This window comes from Thamnophis sirtalis, unplaced genomic scaffold (assembly GCF_051295495.1).
Source record: "Thamnophis sirtalis isolate CommonGarterSnake01/CBP01778 unplaced genomic scaffold, rThaSir2_p1.2 scaffold_9, whole genome shotgun sequence".
NCBI lineage: Eukaryota > Metazoa > Chordata > Lepidosauria > Squamata > Natricidae > Thamnophis > Thamnophis sirtalis.
The window spans coordinates 60,142,773-60,161,636 of record NW_028261389.1 but is presented as its reverse complement, the minus strand read 5'-3'; the positions used below and the strand labels follow the sequence as shown (position 1 = coordinate 60,161,636).

The following is an 18,864-nucleotide window of genomic DNA, read 5'->3' as shown; positions in this document are numbered from 1 at the left end:
TCAGGAGCACAGGGGGGAAACGGGCATCTGTCAAAACCCCGAATCCCGTCTCAGCCTCGATGTGGCTGCGGCAGAAGCAGCGAGCGCGGGGGCGACGCTTCACCGGGAGCGACCTCTCTTTCCCCGCTGCATAGGGATGTGGGGAAAGGGCTCAGGAGCCCCCTTTTCTCTCCCCCCGTCTTTCCTTATCTCTCCTCAGGCCCTTTGTCTCGGTGCCCCAACCCGGGCGTGGAATAGCGTGAAATAAGGGCCACTTCGGAAGGTTCCTCCATCAAATCGTCTTCCCGGCGCCGCCCATGCTCTGAGAAAGGAGCAGCGCTCCGGCGAGCCTCTCCCTCCCCCCTCAGACTCCTCTTCCCGCCCCCGCCTCCTCAGCTTGGAAGGGCCGGGATAGCGAGAGAGAGAGAGAACGGGGGAATCTCTCGGAGCTTCCCGGAGTGCTCCTTCTTTCCCAGAGCGAGGGCGGCGCGGGGAAGACGATCCGCCAGAGGAACCTTCCGAAGTGGAGGTGGCAGCAGCGGCTGGGCGCACGCTGCTCTTTCCCTCCGCGCCCGGGTCCTCTCCGTTCCCAAGCAGCCCCGTCCTCTCCTCCTCCCTCTGTCCTTCCCGCGGCCGCCTCGCCAAAACCTCACTCTCCCTCCCCCTGCTTTGGCCGCTGCTGGCCATCGCCCAGCTGCCGCCGCCGCCTCCCCTTCCTCCCTCCCCCTCAGACTCCTCTTCCCGCCCTCGCCGCCTCGGCTTGAAAGGGCCGGGAGAGTGAGAGAGAGAGAGAACGGGGGAATCTCTTGGGGCTCGCCGGAGCACTGCTCCTTTCCCAGAGTGAGGGCGGTGCGGGGAAGACGATCCGCCTTCTGAAGTGGCCCTTATTTCACGCTATTCCACGCCCGGCATTGTGGCACCGAGACAAAGCGCCCGAGGGGAGAGAAGGAAAGAAGGGGGGAGAGAAAACTGGGCGCCCGAGCCCTTTCCCCACATCCCTATGCAGCGGGGAAAGAGAGGTCGCTCCCGGTGAAGTGTCGCCCCCGCACTCGCTGATTCTGCCGCAGCCACACTGAGGCTGAGATGGGATTCGGGGTTTTGACAGATGCCTGTTTCCCCCGCAGGCGGCTCCCTCCGGCCGGAGAGCCATGTAGATCCCTTGTAGGGGGAGGGGAGGGGGGAGGGGAAGTGGCTCCACGGGTGGGGGAGGGGAGGGGAGGAAAATGGGGGATGCTGTAGAGGTCAAGGAGATGAAGAAGACCTTCATTGTGCCAGCCATCAAACCCTTCGATCACTATGATTTCGCCGCCGCCAGTTGCAAGAAGTGGGGAGGAGAGGAAGGAAGGAGGGAGGGGGGAAGGAAAAGAAGAAGGGAGGGGGGAGAAGATGGAAGGAGAAAAGATGGATGGAAGGAGAAAGAATGGAAGGAGAAGGAGGAAGATGGAAGAAAAAAGGAAGAAAAAGAAGAAGGGAGGGAGAAAAGAGGGAAGGAGGTAGGAAGAAAAGGGGTAGAGAGGGAAGAGAGGGAAAGAGCAGAAAGACAAAGAGGATGAAGTTGATAGGCAAGAGGAAGGAGGAAGGAAGGAAGAAAGAAAAAGGGAGGGAGGGAGAGGAAAGAAGAAAAGGTGGAACTAGAAAGGAAAGAAGGGAGGGTGGGAGGAAAGGGGAAGACAGGGAAAGAGCAGAAAGACAGAGGTGAAGGTAGATAGGCAGAAGGAAGGAAGAAGCAAGAAATAGGAAGGAGGGAAGGTGAAAGGATGGAAGGAGGAAGGAACAGAAGCGAAGAGGAAGAGAGAAATGGAAAGAGCAGAAAGACAGAGAAGGTAGATAGGCAAAAGAAATGAAGCTGAAAGAATGGAAGGAGGAAGGAAGAGAAAAGGAGGAAGGGAGTGAGTGTGGAAAGAAGAGAGGATGGAAGGAGAAAGAAAGGAAGAGAGGGAAAGAGCAGAAGACGGATAATGTGAAGGTAGATAAGCAAGAGGAATGAAGGAAGAAGTGAGGTGTCTCGAGGAGGGGGAAAACATTTAGTGACCAAAGTTACAATGGCATTCAAAAAAGTGACTGATGACCATTTTTCACACTTAGCGACTGTTGCAGCATCCTCATGGTCACGTGATCAAAATTTTGTTTGGCAACAGATTCGTATTTATGCTGGTTTCAGTGTCCTGGGGTGACCTTTTGATAAAATATAAAAATTTTAATCAAGCCCCCCACCCCCCCCCCCCCCCCGGTCAATGGTGTCCCTCTTTACCAATCTGAAAATCTGGTCACCTTAGTCATGCAGTTCTGATCTCAATTCACTGTAACCTGAGAGACTATAATTGTGGGAAACTGTTCTTGGCTTTCCTTTCCTACGTTTCAGTTTACAATATTTGGAGAGCTACAGATGGTGCGCTCCTGATTTAAAACAAAGACATTGTGTATCTCTTAGTACATTTGGTAAGAAACAAGAAAAAAATATCAGACATTGCTATGAATGAAATACATAAATGCCAAGCATATAAAAGTTTGTTCACAGAAGGCAAAACAGCAGGTATGGATGCTCATAAAAACAACTAAAGAAAAGATGCTTGAATGCAATAATACAACAGAAGGTTTTTGGCAAATCTGTTATATGAAAGCTTATGAAATGCATACAAAAAAGAGAGCAAGAGAGCATAACAGAATTTGTTATAAGTTTTACACTAACTCTCCAAAATCATGAAAGTTCTCAATTGTTCCTATATATGGTTATCTGGATGATGTTAATTTCTTTAATTATTTAAACACATAGAGATTTTTAGACCCTCTGATTTTATTCGTGGAGGTACAAAAACACAAAGAATATATTCCTTTAAAAATGTCGGCTATGAATTAAAATATATGTCCATACTTGTTTAGAACATCCTCAAATAAGAAAAAATCAGATAACTAAAAAGAATTAGCAAAAGGTGTACTGCTCATAAATTCTTCCAGCATTATTATTTGAATTATAGCAATAGCAGTTAGACTTATATACCGCTTCATAGGGCTTTCAGTCCTCTCTAAGCGGTTTACAGAGTCAGCATATTGCCCCCAACAACAATCCGGGTCCTCATTTTACCCACCTTGGAAGGATGGAAGGCTGAGTCAACCCTGAGCCGGTGAGATTTGAACAGCTGAACTGCAGAACTGCAGTCACCTGAAGTAGCCTGCAGTGCTGCATTTAACCACTGCGCCACCTCAGCTCTTTATTAGCAAAAGTTATTTTAGTAAAACATATCCTATTGATTAGATATATGCCGAAGATAGATGCATATCATGAGCAAAACTCGAAAGTTTGCCTCGCTCTTCTAATAAATGATCATTTAAAAAGACTAATGTGGAAATGTGATAACATTAAATATAACATCTAACACACTGGGAAGTAATCATGATGAAGAGTGGTGATATACTTGTGGCTTTTTTCATTTCCTTGTTATGAATCCTCCTATGAAAGTTGTTAACAATTATTTTGGTGACCGATGCAACATGCAAGTTTATATCTAAGTTATGGTTCAAATATATAAATGCAAAACAAAAAAATTTAATAATGTAAAAAAACTGAACCCCTTTTGCATGGAACTGAGTCCATTGTAGACCAGGCTTGGGAGTAACTGTCAAGACGCTGGACATTTGCCTAAACTGAAACTAATTTCTTTTCCATGCATAATTCTCGCACGGTGTCTTTAACAAGATCCTTGAGAAGCAATGGAATTGCTGTCACATGACGTATCATGACATTTTTCCCTTTGCAGAGCTGGGGTAGGGGTGGCCTGCATGTGACGCATTTGGTCTGTGGACCACCAGTTTAACTCTTCTGTCCTATGTCTTACATACATTATTTGGAGTCAATTGCTACAATAGTTTATGAATGAATGAATGATTCAATGAATCAATCCATCTCCTTCAAAAATTAACAATTACAGCACCCAGAAAAATCTTTACATCATAAAAAAATTAGTAAGGGAATGTGTGTATTGTTCAAGATAGAGTACAGAATACCAAATGCCTGTAAAAGATATTGACAAGCAACCTACGTGTATATACTTAAATCACCCACACACCCACTAATTGTACTGAATCAATCTCTATCTACCTACCTACCTACGTATCTACCTATCTATCTATCATCTAGAGGGAGGGAGGGAGGGAGGGAGGGAGGGAGAGAGAGAGAGAGAGAGAGATGCGTTCTTGTGTTCTGTGATGCTTGCATTTATTCTCCTGTTCATTTGTCCTATGTATGTTGCAGGGCAGATTTTGCATGGTATTTCGTAGACTACTTGGTTTTCTAACTGGATTTTGTCTTTGGGGTTTCTTAAGATGTTGGCTATTTTTTGGACAGTGTTGAAGGCTCACTTGATATTGTATTTGCGGAGAATTTTGCTGATTTTATCTGTGGTGCCTTTGATGTAAGGGAGGAGGGCGATGCCGTTTTCCTGTTCTGTGACTTGGTTTTTGGGGGGAGTCTCCCTTTGGATTAGTTTGGTAATTGTTTTTCTTTGGAATCCATTGGAGATTAATACATTTAATATATTTAATTAAGCCATTTAATTAATGTAGCTATTAAAATAGCCAACATCTTAAGAAACCCCCAAAGACAAAATCCAGCTAGAAAACCTAAGGGTCTACGAAATATCATGCAAAATCTGCCCTGCAACATACATAGGACAAATGAACAGGAGAATAAATGCACACATCGCAGAACACAAGAACACAGCAAGAAAAAAAGAAAAAAATTCCTCCCTTTTCCAGCACCTTAAAGCTACAGGACATGAAATTAATTTTGAAGGAACCAGGTTAATCTCCAAAAGTGAACACTTCAACAAGAGAATAATTATGGAAGCTATCAAAATAGAGAAACACCCCTACAACATGAATAAATGTGACGAAACCTCACACCTACCAGACATCTGGAAACCAGCCCTAGTCAACAAATGAGCCCCACCCACCACCCAGGCCGTTACAACACAATAATGGACACACAGCCAGCACCAATCAGCACCAATCTACCAATCATGATACAGCCACACAACCAATCATTCCACTTACTGAAACAAAGCCAGCACTCCACACACACCCCACTAAGATTTAAAGAAAGAAGGCAGCTCCGACCATGCTTTAAGCCCAAAACCCAGCCTGAAGATGGTGAGTGAGACCTCATTGAAACGTTGCCAAGATAATCTCAATCTTACATGAGAAAAGACCCGAATACAACAAGACCAGCATACCTACACCCGTGAAAATCTATGAAAATAAATATCTTACCTCTACGGGGAGGAAAGCTTCCTGCTCACCTATGAGAAACTTGAAGTCTGAAGAGCCACCATCTTATGTGACCTCACATTCCTACACAACTGCTGAGACAAAAGCCTGATCCCCACATGCTTCCAACTAAAATTCCATTCTAAAACCTCAGCCACCAAAAGGATCCTGAAAAGAACTGAATTAGCCCTAATCAGAAACGAACTCCACAGGAAAGGATTCCTACTAGACCAAACCAACCGAGACTTACTCACTCTTCACCTCAAACTCAGCAACAAAATCCACCCATCACTTTGGGACAAATCTAAACAACTAGCTCTCTGGAGAGCCGAAACAGAAACCTCCTACAAGACAGACAAACACACCAACAAACTCCACAGACTAGAAAAACAACAGAAGCCCAACCCCCTCCACAGCAACTCATGAAACAAACAGCACACAACATATCAGACAGAACCCTCACCACAGCTGAAATCAATGTCCTTTCCAGAGGATTCAACTTTGCAGTAGCTCCTAAAGGCATCCCCACTGAAGACATCATATGCAGAGTTGAAGCTACACTCACCAAAATCAACCCAGATGAAGCCAATAAAATCAGACTTGCAGTCACCAACGTCCTTTGCTCCAGTAATCCACCCAGAAGCAACTTACAGCAAGAAGAACAAGAAGCACTCACCAACCTGAGGAAAGACAACAACATAATCATTCTCCCAGCAGACAAAGGTGACACCACAGTGGTGATGAACACGTCTGACTATAAGCCAAACTATCCAACCTTCTCCAAGATCCCACTTACAAACCTCTAAACATAGACCCCACTACCTACCTGGAAAAAACCACCAAATCCAAAATAAAAGCCTCTCCCATCAGTGAAGAGATCCAGCAAAGACTCATCCCCAGAGAGAAATCTTCTATGGCCTCCCCAAGATACACAAAAAAGGAACACCAATCAGACCCATAGTCAGCTCCATAGGCTCACCTCTACAGAATCTTGCCAAATTTCTCGCCAAACAACTCCAACCCTACGCAGAATCCATCACCTCACACATACAAAACTCACCCCACTTCATAGAAACAATAAACAAAACCTACAACCCAGCAACCTACTCATGAGTTTCGATGTCATATCCCTCTTCACCCAAGTGCCTATAAAAGAAGCCTTGACAGCTATCCAGAACAAACACAACCCCCCTAAACACATCCTGGACCTGACCATCACTGCCTAACCAATACATACTTCATCCATAATGGACAAAGATACAAAGGGATAGAAGGAGCACCCATGAGATCACCCCTCTCACCCATCATCACAAACTTATACATGGAACATTTGAAACTAACACCTTAGATAAATCTGAACACAAATCCAGACAATGGCTTAGATAGATTGATGACACTTTTGTGATTTGGCCACAAGGGAAAGAAAAACTGGACAACTTCCTCACACATCGCAACAGCCTACACCCCAAAATACAATTCACTATGGAAATAGAAGCAAACAACCAACTTCCCTTCCTGGACATCCTAATCTACAAAAATCCCAATGGCTCCCTAGGGCACACCATCTACCAGAGAAAAACACATACCAACCGCTACTTAAATGCACAATCCCATCACCACCCTACACAGATCAACTCTGTAGCCAAGACCCTCATCTCCAGAACCAAACACCTAGCTGACAACGACAACCTGAAAACTGAATTAGACACTCTCACAAACATATAAATCTCCAACGAAGTCCAAAGAAAAACAATTACCAACCTAATCCAAAGGGCAATTTCCCCAAAAAATTGAGACACAGAACAGGACATCACCCTCCCCCCTTACATCAAAGGCACCACAGATAAAATCAGCAAATGAACAGGAGAATAAATGCACGCATCGCAGAACACAAGAATGCAGTCAGAAAAAAAGAAAAAACTTCTTCCCTTTTTCAGCACCTTAAAGCTACAGAACATGAAATTAATTTTGAAGGAACCAGATTAATCTCCAAAACTGAACACTTCAACAAGAGAATAATTATGGAAGCTATCGAAATAGAGAAACACCCCCACAAGATGAATAAACTTGATGATATCTCCCACCTACCAGACATCTGGAAACCAGCCCTGGTAAACAAACGAGCCCCATCCACCACCCAGACTGTTACAACACAAAACAACAACAGACCCACAGCCAGCACCAATCAGCACCAATCTACCAATCATGATAAACATCCAATCGAACCACTTATTTAAACAACGCCAGCACTCCACACCCCCCACCAAGATTTATAGAAAGACGGCAGCTCCGGCCACGCTTTAAGCCAAAAACACCAGCCTGAAGATGGCAAGTGAGACCTCGCTGAATTAATTAGAAAGATATTTTGCAACTGAAATGTATACGAGACAGTCGACTACCTAACTATTGAACAAGAAGCTTCCTTTGCTTTGTATTCAGGAAAACACCTAAAAATAAACTGCAAGGAATCCCTTGATCTGCAAGAACTGAATAGCAAAACTAGTGATGTCATTGCATTTCTGAAGAGGATAAAGCTAGAGTATGAGGCCTTTGGGAAAGATTGGTCTTGAGGTATTGGTCAAGGGAACAAAGTAGTGCTTTAAGTGTTGCATAACCTTAAAGTACTGATTTTTTCTTTTAATCCCTACCCTATTATGAAGGAAATCACCACTTAGAGGCATTGAAGGTTTAAGGAAAGAAACAGAACCTTATTTTCTGGCATAAGGCAACCATTTTGATTATCTTCCCCACAACCCAGTCATTCTTCTCTTCTTTCAGAAATAGGCCCCCATATTTTTGCCTGTACCCTTTGCCCACTCTGAAGGAAATTGCTACAAAAGTTGAAATTTGGCTGTTAGTGAATTAATTAGCACATAACTTCTGATAAGGTATTCAGAATCAATACGGGAGTGGATTGGAGTACTAAAGATTAAGGAAATGATTGCAATCCTTCAAATCCCAGGAGCTTTTCATCTAGCACGATACTTTGAATTTGAATTTGAATTTCCTTTATTTGTATGCTGCCCTTTTCCCTGGGGGGACTCAGGGCGGCTCACAATTCAAAAAGGGGGGGGGAGACAAACAGTATTCCAATATGGAAACAATACAATACACTTTAACATTTGGGGGCGGGGAAGAGTGGGAGGAGGATAGAAGCAAAAAAATGTGGCTGCAATTGTAACAAGAATAAATTCAGTTTTGGAGACTGAAGAAGTATTAGATGTAAGGAAAGATCACTCCAAGTAGAGTGCAGGAAAAAAAGGAAGCAAAAGTCTTAATTAGCAATAGCAATAGCAATAGCAGTAGACTTATATACCGCTTCATAGGGCTTTCAGCCCTCTCTAAGCGGTTTACAGAGAGTCAGCATATTGCCCCCAACAATCTGGGTCCTCATTTTACCCACCTCGGAAGGATGGAAGGCGGAGTCAACCCTGAGCCGGTGAGATTTGAACCGCTGAACTGCTGATCTAGCAGTAGCCTGCAGTGCTGCATTTAACCACTGCGCCACCTTAGGTAGACCCAGGCTCTGAAAACCAGTCATGTCTATCCTTCCTTCCTTCCTTCCAAAACACATTACACAACCATCTGTATTCTTTTTTCCCCTTAATGTTTAATTACAGCATCTTACTTTTCTTAGAAACTTAAAAGTTGTACCAGAGGTGGTATTCAGCCAGTTCTGACAGGTTCTGGAGAACTTGTAGTGGAAATTTATAGCTTGGAGAACCAGCAAACAGGCTGGCCTCGCTCCTGCTTCCTCCAAGCATTTCAGCTGATCTTCTTTTGTTGCCCTGAACAGGAGAATAGAGCTGGAAAGCAGGTTAGTGGATTGGGGAGGGAATGGCGATTTTGCAGTAACCTTCCCCCAAGAATGGGGAAAGAATGGGGATTTTGCAGTATCCTTCCCCTGCCACGCCCACAAAGTCATTCCACAAAGCCACACCATGCCCACAAATCCACACCCACAGAACCGGTGGTAAAAAAAAAATTGAATCCCACCCACCACTGAGTTGTTTTCAGAAGATCTAATAGAATTGCCCTCAAATCAAAATTGGATTTCTTTGTCTTGTGATCTGTGTGACAATTTTGTTTTGTTTGGGAATAAATAAAAGACTCTTCAATGCATTTAATTTCCTGATATTTAATTTTCTTCTTTTATATAATGCTCTTCACAAAATAGTCCTATCCAGCCTTGGTAACACTGACACATAAATTTACTTCTTAGGTACCGCAAATTCTCCAACTCCAGTTTTCCTTTCACAATCACTTTTTTGTCTGTGGAATTGGCTTGCACCATGATCCTAAAACTTTCAGGAAACAAGTGCAAAAAGGCATTTGAATCACTATGTTTACGAACACATCTTCCCTTTTTGTTGCAAAGGACATGGCTGCAAATCTTGGCTGCAAAAGTCACATTAATGATATAATGTCCGAATGGACCATTCATGTAATCTTTCACTTTCTGACAGGAATCCTAAAATAAAACAAAGAATGATCATTGATTTATGCATTACTATAGAATATAAAATGTATCTACTCGGGAATTAGTCTAATTGAATTCACTGGCGCTTATATCCAGAGAATTGTGCATACTTCCTAGCTTAAGACTTCCATTGATAATTGTTGGAAAGATTAAAAAAAACATTTTGTCATATTCATAACAATCCTAAAAAGTTAATCTTACTTTGCTATTATTAAACTCTAACCCCCTTGGAATGAAGCATTAGAAAAGCAAAGTTCGAAAAACAGAAAACGTCTGTGGCTGGATTCTGGTAGTCCCAGTCAAGATCCATTCCACCCACCCCATTTCTCTCCTTTCGTTCAAAGTTCGACAAAAAAGAGAAAATGACAAAATCTGATAACTTGTTGGGATACAAATTTATAAGGAGAAATACATAGGCAGAACTGTAAACATTTTGCAGCCTGGGATTTATATTTGTTTTTGTAGCCGCTAAACCAGAGTGTCAAACTCGATTTCATTGCGGGCCACCTCAGGGTTGTGTTTGACCTTGGGGCATTTTCAGCTGCGACAGCCTCAACCAGCCCTCCGCCAGTGAAAACAGAGCTCAAATGGCTCTCCTGAGCTCCATTTTCACTAGCAGAAGGGTAGGCGGCCGTTGCGGCTGAAAATGGAGCTCGGGAGGGCCGTCATTGCCCTCCCAAGTGCCATTTTTGCTGGCAGAAGCATTGCGGGCCAGTCCTTTGCTGTTTCCACGGCAGGCCCGCAGGCCAGATCTTGGAATCTCGCAGGCCGGATCCAGCCCATGGGCCTTGAATTTGACAATCCTGCACTAAATTATAGGAAGCCACCTATAAGGCAATGATTCTAGTAGAATGATAACTGGTTTTGAGCATCCTGGGTAATTTGGGAGTTTTAATGGTAGGACTGAGTATGTTTTGATTTGAATAGGTTTGGCAGATTAATTTCAATTTCAATTAGATGCCATTAAATTTCAGTGACATGAACACAGATTACATAATATTGCAATATGGATGCATGGAATCCATGGATTGCACATTTTCATACATATCCATATGTTACAAAAAAAATCATAGATGTTAATCTTTCCCTTCTAGGCTGTAATTCCTAAATACAGTCAGACAGTAACTATATAGAAGTAGTCCTCAATTTACAGCCACAACTGGGATCAGAATTTCCATAGTTATTAAGTGATTCATGCCCAAATGTATGATTTTTTTTACTATGCTTAAGCAAATCACTGCAGTTGTTAAGTGAATCATATGGTCATTAAGCAGATCAGATTACAAACATTTTGCATGAGACTAGAAGCTTCTGGGGACCATGATCTCGCACTATTTCAGGCACCCAATTTCAGGATACTTCTATTTCTCCCATTTTTCTCTTTTCTAGTGTCCCTCCACCTATTAATCTGTTAATCTACCTAAATGAAAAAGATCGACCCAAATTTTCAATGGTTTTATGATTGTTTTGAGTCTCTGCAAGTCTTAAAGCGTCTATTTTGTTTTTTCTCTTACCCACAAAAGATTTTAACATTACCATAAATTTTAGCCATGTACTCACATAAGGCTGTAGGATACAGAAAAGGATTTGAAAAACCCTCTAACACCCATGGGTTAAGATTACCCATTCCTGGGAGGAGCCAATGTCCCTATGGTACGGACGTGTGGTCTCGATTCTCTGAGACTGCAGCCGATACTTTTGCCACTGGGGGGTCCAATCGGACCAAAACCATCCCGAAGAGACGGTGAACAGGAAGACCACGTCTTGCTGATATCAGGGACAACACAAGTCTCTGATTGATACAAGAGAAGGACTTCAAACTGGTGACAAAAGACAGTCTAGGCTGATGAAGTGGGGACGGCTAAGGAACGGAAGGAAACAGAAAGAGAAAGTATGATCATCTGTGGAATCCTTTCTGTTTTGAAAAAAAAAACTGCCCAAAAGAATCTGTTTTTTATGCTAAACTAAATCCTTAAGCAGAAGAAGTTAGCGGTGGAACTGATTTTGATTGTTTTGTTTTGGTTAGTATGCTTTTCTTTTTATAACTATTGAAATGCTCCTTGCAATTTTCTCTCTCTGTCTCCCCTCTGCTTAAAGTGAACGGACCGGTTCTTCTTCTTCGGCTCCTTCCTGCTTTATTTTTCAACTTAAGGACTAAAATCTCCCTCTCTACTCTAATAAAAATTGTCTATTATTTGCTATTAAACTCCATTTAAGAACTTTGTCCCTCCTAAATCTGAGACAACACAAGAAAGTGAAAAAAATACTAATTTTCCTGCTCAAAAGCTACAGGCTAGAGCTTTTTTTGAAACCATGCATTTTTTCCTGTTTCTCCTTTGCTATCACTGTCTTCATGCTTCAAAGCTCTGTAACTGAAAGTGATGAGTCAAGGGCACAAATTGTTTACCACAGCTGTCTCGTGAGAGCTCTATTGGCACTGGAGGAAGGGGAAAAAATGGAAGATTAAAGCTACAGTGGCAGTAATTTACAATTTGGAACATGGAATAATTTTCCTAAGAGAAAACTTAAATTTTGCAAAAGATTTGGGATGCAATTCAAAAGTTATTGGTAACTTGATGAATTGACAAGAAGATAGAGTTTATATAAGAAAAAAATGAGGGAGATGGAGTTCTAAAAACTGAAGAGAAAAATGAACACAAAGATAAGAAAACTAATTATTTGATTTCTGAAATGAAAATGGTTGAAAGTGAAAAAAATTGGAGTTTGGAGGGGGGAATTCGATGGTCCAGAGCTCTACCCCAAATTTCAAGGCACAAAAGAAGAAAAAAGAGAAAAAATGATGGTTTTAAAGAGAAAAATGTTATCAGAAACAGGATTGACAATCAAAGATAAATCAATTAAAGTAGCAAAAGGGCACCGAGATTACCTGAGAGATTCAACAGATAACAAGGTGCAGAGAGATGTCCATAAAAACTTTACCAAGGAAATAAATAGAAAATTAACTCCACAAATGGCAAAAGAAATAAAACTACATGCCTTCTGGAAGGACACAGGTTGATATATGAAAATTGATAATAAGAAAAAATAATAATAGCTAAGTTTGATGATTAGTAAGTAGGAATTTAGTAATTCTTTAGATTGCTTGCTTAAATAAATAGTTGATAATGGTAACAAGGTATATTTCTATGTTGGCTGTAGGTGAGGAAACTGGATATAAGTAATAAATGATGTTGTTAATAAATATTAATGATAATAATAATAATGAAATTATTAAGTGTTATAGTTAATGACATATATATGCACTGGTTTAATATAAGGAATTTGGATATAAATTGCAAACAATGATTTGGGGGAAAAGGTTTAGAAATTTAATTAATTAATTCTTACTTTGAATATGTTATAAATGTGTAATGTTATTGGATATATGAAAGTAGATAACAAAAAATTTAACTTAAGTTTTATAATTAGTAAGTAGCAGTTTAGTAACTTATAGATGGTTATGTTAAATAAATAATTGATAAGGGCAATAAGGTATACATATATACATATACATATACATATACATATACATATACATATACATATACATATACATATACATATACATATACATATACATATACATATACATATACATATACATATACATATACATATACATATACATATACATATACACATACATACATACATACATACATACATACATACATACATACATACATATATATATATATATATATATATATATATATATATATATACATGTATACATATATTAGAAGAAAATAGATATAACAGTAAAGGATTTTTTGTTAACCAATATTAATTATAACAACTAACAATGGAATGATAAGGATAAGGGATACAGTTAATGATATATATGTACTACCATAACAAAAGGAACCTGGACACAAATTGTAAACAGGGATTGCAGGAGGGGGGGAGAAGAGCTTAGAAATTTTGTCAACTAATTTTTGTTTAGAATATGTTATAAAGGTTTAAGGCTATTGGATGACTCTGTAATAATTAATGAAATGTCATTAGGTGGTTGTGTTTTTAACTATGGATTATTCTAGGCAAAAGGACACTAAAACAATTTCAATCAAATGAGAACTATGATATGTTGAAAGTAAGACTCATTAAGAACTTTGATATTTGCTATGAATGTAAGTAATGACTGTGGAAAAGATGCACGAAAGCTAATTATAACCAATTGACACACTTTCTACAAGATGTAATGTAAGATGATTATTTTTTGTGTGTAATGTTTGTTTAATTTAAAAAAATGGTAAAAAAAAAAGATTACCCATTCCTGATTTATGGCTTCAGACTCTTACCTGATTCATACATGCGCTATCATAGTCTTCAGTAATGATATGAATAAGGAATTTAAAAAATTCACATTTTTAAATATCAGAGAGAATGATTTCATTTCTAATCTCACATTTCTATTCATATAATACGATATAGTTACTAAGAGTTCCATCTCCATTTAATTATATCTTTATTTGAAATTGGATTTATTACAACTTTCTTTAACTTTCATTAATGCTATTTAAATAGCTTTTGTATCCAGAAAGCAACATCTATTTCTCTGGGCTAAAGAGAAAGTAGAAAGCTACAATCATGCTACAGATGTGTGCAGATGCACATATTCATAGAATAATAGAGTTGGAAGGGACCTTGGAGATCTTCTAGCCCAACCCCTGCCTAGGCAGGAAACCCTACACCACTTATTGAAATAGACATGTCATTAAATTCATACACATACATACACACATACATACATACATATTTATCACATTTTTGAATCACCCATGTCCCTCAGAGAGGAATTCTGGATAGTGTATGATAAAATGCTTAAATATAAAAACAGCATATAAAAAATAAAAATTTAAAAGGAAACAAGGATGATTAAACCCTTTTTAAAAGGTGAAAGGAAGGGTCTCGGGGCACCAACCAGTCCCACAGCTGCATGTTCCTCTGGTCTCCCCCATGAGGTCACATAAACATGTTTTAACTCCTATTTGGAAGGTCAGGAGAGGGGTGGGGGCTCCCTCACTTCTGAGGGCAGAATATTCCACAGGATGGAGGCCATAGCAGAGGACTCTCTCTTCATAAACCCCACCCGCTGGAATTCTTTAACTGACAGGGTCTGCAACATGCCTAAGGTGACCAGACGTCCCAATTTCAACAGGACAGTCACAATTTATAACAATTTGTCCCGTGTCCTGGGGCGTTTTTAAAAAGTCCCGATTTTCGGGCTTCATGTTGAAAGCCCAGTGGATTTGCTTAAGAAATCCTAACCGGGGCAAGACAAAAGGCACCCTGTCTAATCCCTCTCTATGTCTCAGGACTTTCATTGAAGATAAAATGTTAAAGCAAGAAAACGGACCCCCCCCACCCACCCATTATACTTACTTTTATAAGAAAAGATGACCCAGTACCATAGAGCTGCAGGAAATACTTGGCTAGAAAAGTGTTCTGTCCCCCCTTCACGGCTCTTTAACAAACGGCAGGCAGACAAACTTAAAAGGAACTTTCTTTATCAGTTCTCGGCTCAGATTGGCTTCGAGCCCAAAAATAACATAAATACAGTCTCTGACCAGATAATGGAATGAAAACAAATCTTTCTTACGGCAACACACGTTGAACAAAATGAAAGCAAAACACTTCTTCCAAAGTCTCTAAGAATCAGGGTTACAGAAATCAAAGCACTTCTCCAAGTGTATCTTCTTGAATCAAGGTTACAGGAAACACAAAGCACTTATCCAAGTGTATCTTACATAAACCACGACTGATGATCAAGCAATGTTGTACGAACCAAGAAACGCACGAAGGAACGTTGACTCCTGCAACTAGGGTGTGGCAGCATCCTTCCTTTTATCTCCAAAACCCCACTAACGAGCCCCAGCTGCATCGTTAATCTTGCATTCCGAAAAGACTCACAGAAGACTGCTGCTGAGTCACAACAGAGAAGTAAGGACTGTTTCTACCTGGATTTCCCGGAGGGGAGGGGCACGGAGGTTGGAGGTTGGCTTGTGTGGAAAAAATGGTGGCAAAGTTTCTTTGAAAAATATTTCCCTGGGATTAATAATTTCACCATTTTAATTTGCTCAGTTCTTTGTATTAACATCTACATCATTCTGGATTGACTTGGAATGACTGCCTGCTGGTAAGTGAGCTGGGTTTTTTTCTTTTATTTTTTTAATGTATTTTAAAATAATATTTTATTTATTGTGCAGGATTTTTTAAAATAGTTTTATTCTGTGTGGATTCTTTTTTTAAATTGTCTTAGACTATTTAAAAAAAGATTCTATCCAAAATAAATTAAAGTGAAACCATTTTTAAAAATTCTATGCACAATACTTTGAAATATATTGTTCATAGAATTTTTAAAAATAATTTTACTTCAATTTATTCTGTGTGGAATAGTTTGAAATGTTTTACTTCAATTTATTCTGTGTGGATTCTTTTTTTTAAATTGTCTTAGACTATTTAAAAAAAGATTCTATCCAAAATACAAAATACCAGCTGCAGTTATTCACTTAAGAACTGTGGCAAGAACGGTGGTATAGAGACCAAAGTTACAATGGCATTGAAAAAAGTGACTGATGACCATTTTTCACACTTAGCGACCATTTTCACACTTAGCGATCATTGCAGCATCCTCATGGTCACATGATCAAAATTTTGATGTTTGGCAACAGATTCGTATTTATGATGGTTTCAGTGTCCTAGGGTCATGTAATTTCTTTTTGTGACCTTTTGACCAAGTCAAATGGGGAAACCAGATTCACTTTGGTTACTAACTTATTAGCTGCAGTTATTCACTTAAGAACTGTGGCAAGAAAGGTGGTATAGTGACCAAAGTTACAATGGCATTGAAAAAAGTGACTGATGACCATTTTTCACACTTAGCGACCATTTTCACACTTAGCGACCGTTGCAGCATCCTCATGGTCACGTGATCAAAATGTTGATGTTTGGCAAGAGTTACAATTTATATTTGTAAATTGTAATTGTGATGAAATAAAAAAAATTACAATACTATTTTTGCATTATATGAACATTTTTGTTGCTCCGTATAAAATTTTTAATCAACCTCCCCCCCCCCGGTCAAAGGTGTCCCTCTAGCAGTAGTAGCAGTGGCGGGAGGCTCTGCCCACCTGCCTGGACACTACTGCGCATGGGAGCACATGTGGGAGCACGCCCGAACTGGTAGTAAAAAAATTGGCAACCCACCACTGACATAACCTCACACTGCAGTCTTACCAATACATATACTGGTGTGTGAATAGCTATAGGGATATTCTCATCATAAAAATAATAGTACAGGCAATAACTTCGATGCCTTTTCTACTGCAGAGTATTGGTCTTTCACTACTACTAGCACAGGGAAACTAGTGCTCTTGAATAAGTTAAAAGTGTGATTTTAAGCACGGTCTCTTCTTTTTCCTTCCTCCAAATACTACAGACTGTTCCTGTTTATTACTCTTATCTCTGAGAATACTTTTTTGGAAGGGTGGCAGAAACTTTACCCTTTTTAATCAACTGATTGATCAAGAGAAATGATGAGGGTTTAGGACTGGTGTCACAAGTAACATGTTATCCAGCTGTCCATTCATTACTAACAAAGGGCAGAAAGGGAGGGGGTCTCAAGAATTCCAATGAATATGGTTTATGGGCATTTTGTTCACCCACACTAACTTACAACAGTACTGGCATATTGCATGCTTCCCCAAAAGACCATTCCTGCTGCTCCCATGGCCGCTGTTTCACCAATTGTAGTCACCAAGTCTTCCTGAAAAGTAAGGCAACGAATAGGGATATTTTAATAGAGCACCACACACTGGTAATAAACAATTAAATATTGGCAGCCATTTCCCCTATCTCTTATTGTGGGGGGGGGGGGAGGCGGCAGTATTTATGATAAAAACAGTTTCAGAACAAGACTGCAATTTCGCCCTACTGAAATCAAATTTAGCAGCCTGAGAAAGAATATTCTTTCATAGCTCCATCAAATGCCTGGCTAAAAATCAACAATGATGCATACTCCCAGTAGAAAAAATGTATTTTCTGGTTTCTCAGGTATGAGACTTTTTCAGATTACTAAATCAGAGCAGCTTTGTCCTAACTTGGCAACTTTTAGACTTGTGCACTTCAACTCCCAGAATTCCTCATCCAGGAAGTTGCCAGTTAGGAAACTCCTGAGTTACAATATGCTAAATGTGTGGACTTTATAGTATGGTGAAAAATCCTTTACATTCCAATGATGTGTTCAGAAAATTGCCTATAATTCTTTGCTGAAACTGTATCTACAAAAAAATCTTATTAAGTGCATTAGTAATTTTGAAATGTGGTAGTGGGACTCTCTTAAAATGATTGCTATGGAGGCTATTGCTAATAAAATAAAATATTACATGCTAGAAGGAAAAGAGGAGAAGAGAGGCAGGGCTCAGCTGCTGTGTAACAGACATAAACTATTTAAAATCAGCCTTGCAATGTATAATTCAAGCCTAAGATAGTATACATACATACATACAATTGAAGGAACATCTGAGGGATGTGGGATTTCACCTGGTGACTATTCCTTTCCCATGGCCATGATAATGATGTAATATTCTATTCTGTTTTCTTAGGATCAGGGGTGAAATCAACTTACCTTGGCTACCGGTTCACAAATGTGAGCGTACGCGCCATCTCCGTGCATGTGCATGACCTTCTGCGCATGCACAAAGTGTAAAAAAATGATGTGAACTGCAGGTGGACAGAGCCTGCTACTGAGTGTGCCTGCAAAGATAAGTGGAACAGCGAAGGGGTGGGAAATCCATGGTATTTCCGACAATCAGCTGTGCCACCTGATTTAGATTATCTAGAAAGCAGGAAATCCACCAATTCTAGCTAATGTAAATCACACGTCACAGCTGATCGTCGGAAATACCAGTTTGCCTGAACTGGTAGCATCTTTTACTACTGGTTCCAGCAAATTGGTCCAAACCGGTAGCATTTCACCCCTGCTTAGGATCCTTTAACATTAAGGTTCTAACCAGTCAGGTTTCCTGATTACATGAAGAATCTGACATGCAACAAATCTACCCATGTTGGACTTCTCCTATGCCGGTGTTCAAGAGGAGAAATAAAGCATGTTAATGGGTATGAACCAGATGGAGTTCTAA

The 18,864-nt window shown here is 40.2% G+C and overlaps 1 protein-coding gene across 1 annotated transcript in view; it reads right to left on the bottom strand.

Moving 5' to 3' along the window:
* Positions 1-9,378: 9,378 nt before the first annotated feature.
* LOC106554387 (hyaluronidase Eo Hy-1) overlaps positions 9,379-18,864 on the bottom strand; it is a 29,268-nt gene continuing 19,782 nt past the window's right edge. Inside the window, exons 3-4 of the mRNA XM_014073036.2 lie at positions 17,400-17,489; positions 9,379-9,712 (exon numbers count right to left, since the gene is read on the bottom strand). Coding sequence (XP_013928511.2) covers positions 9,380-9,712; positions 17,400-17,489 — 423 coding nt within the window. The 3' untranslated portion in view covers position 9,379. The remainder of the gene's footprint in view (positions 9,713-17,399; positions 17,490-18,864) is intronic.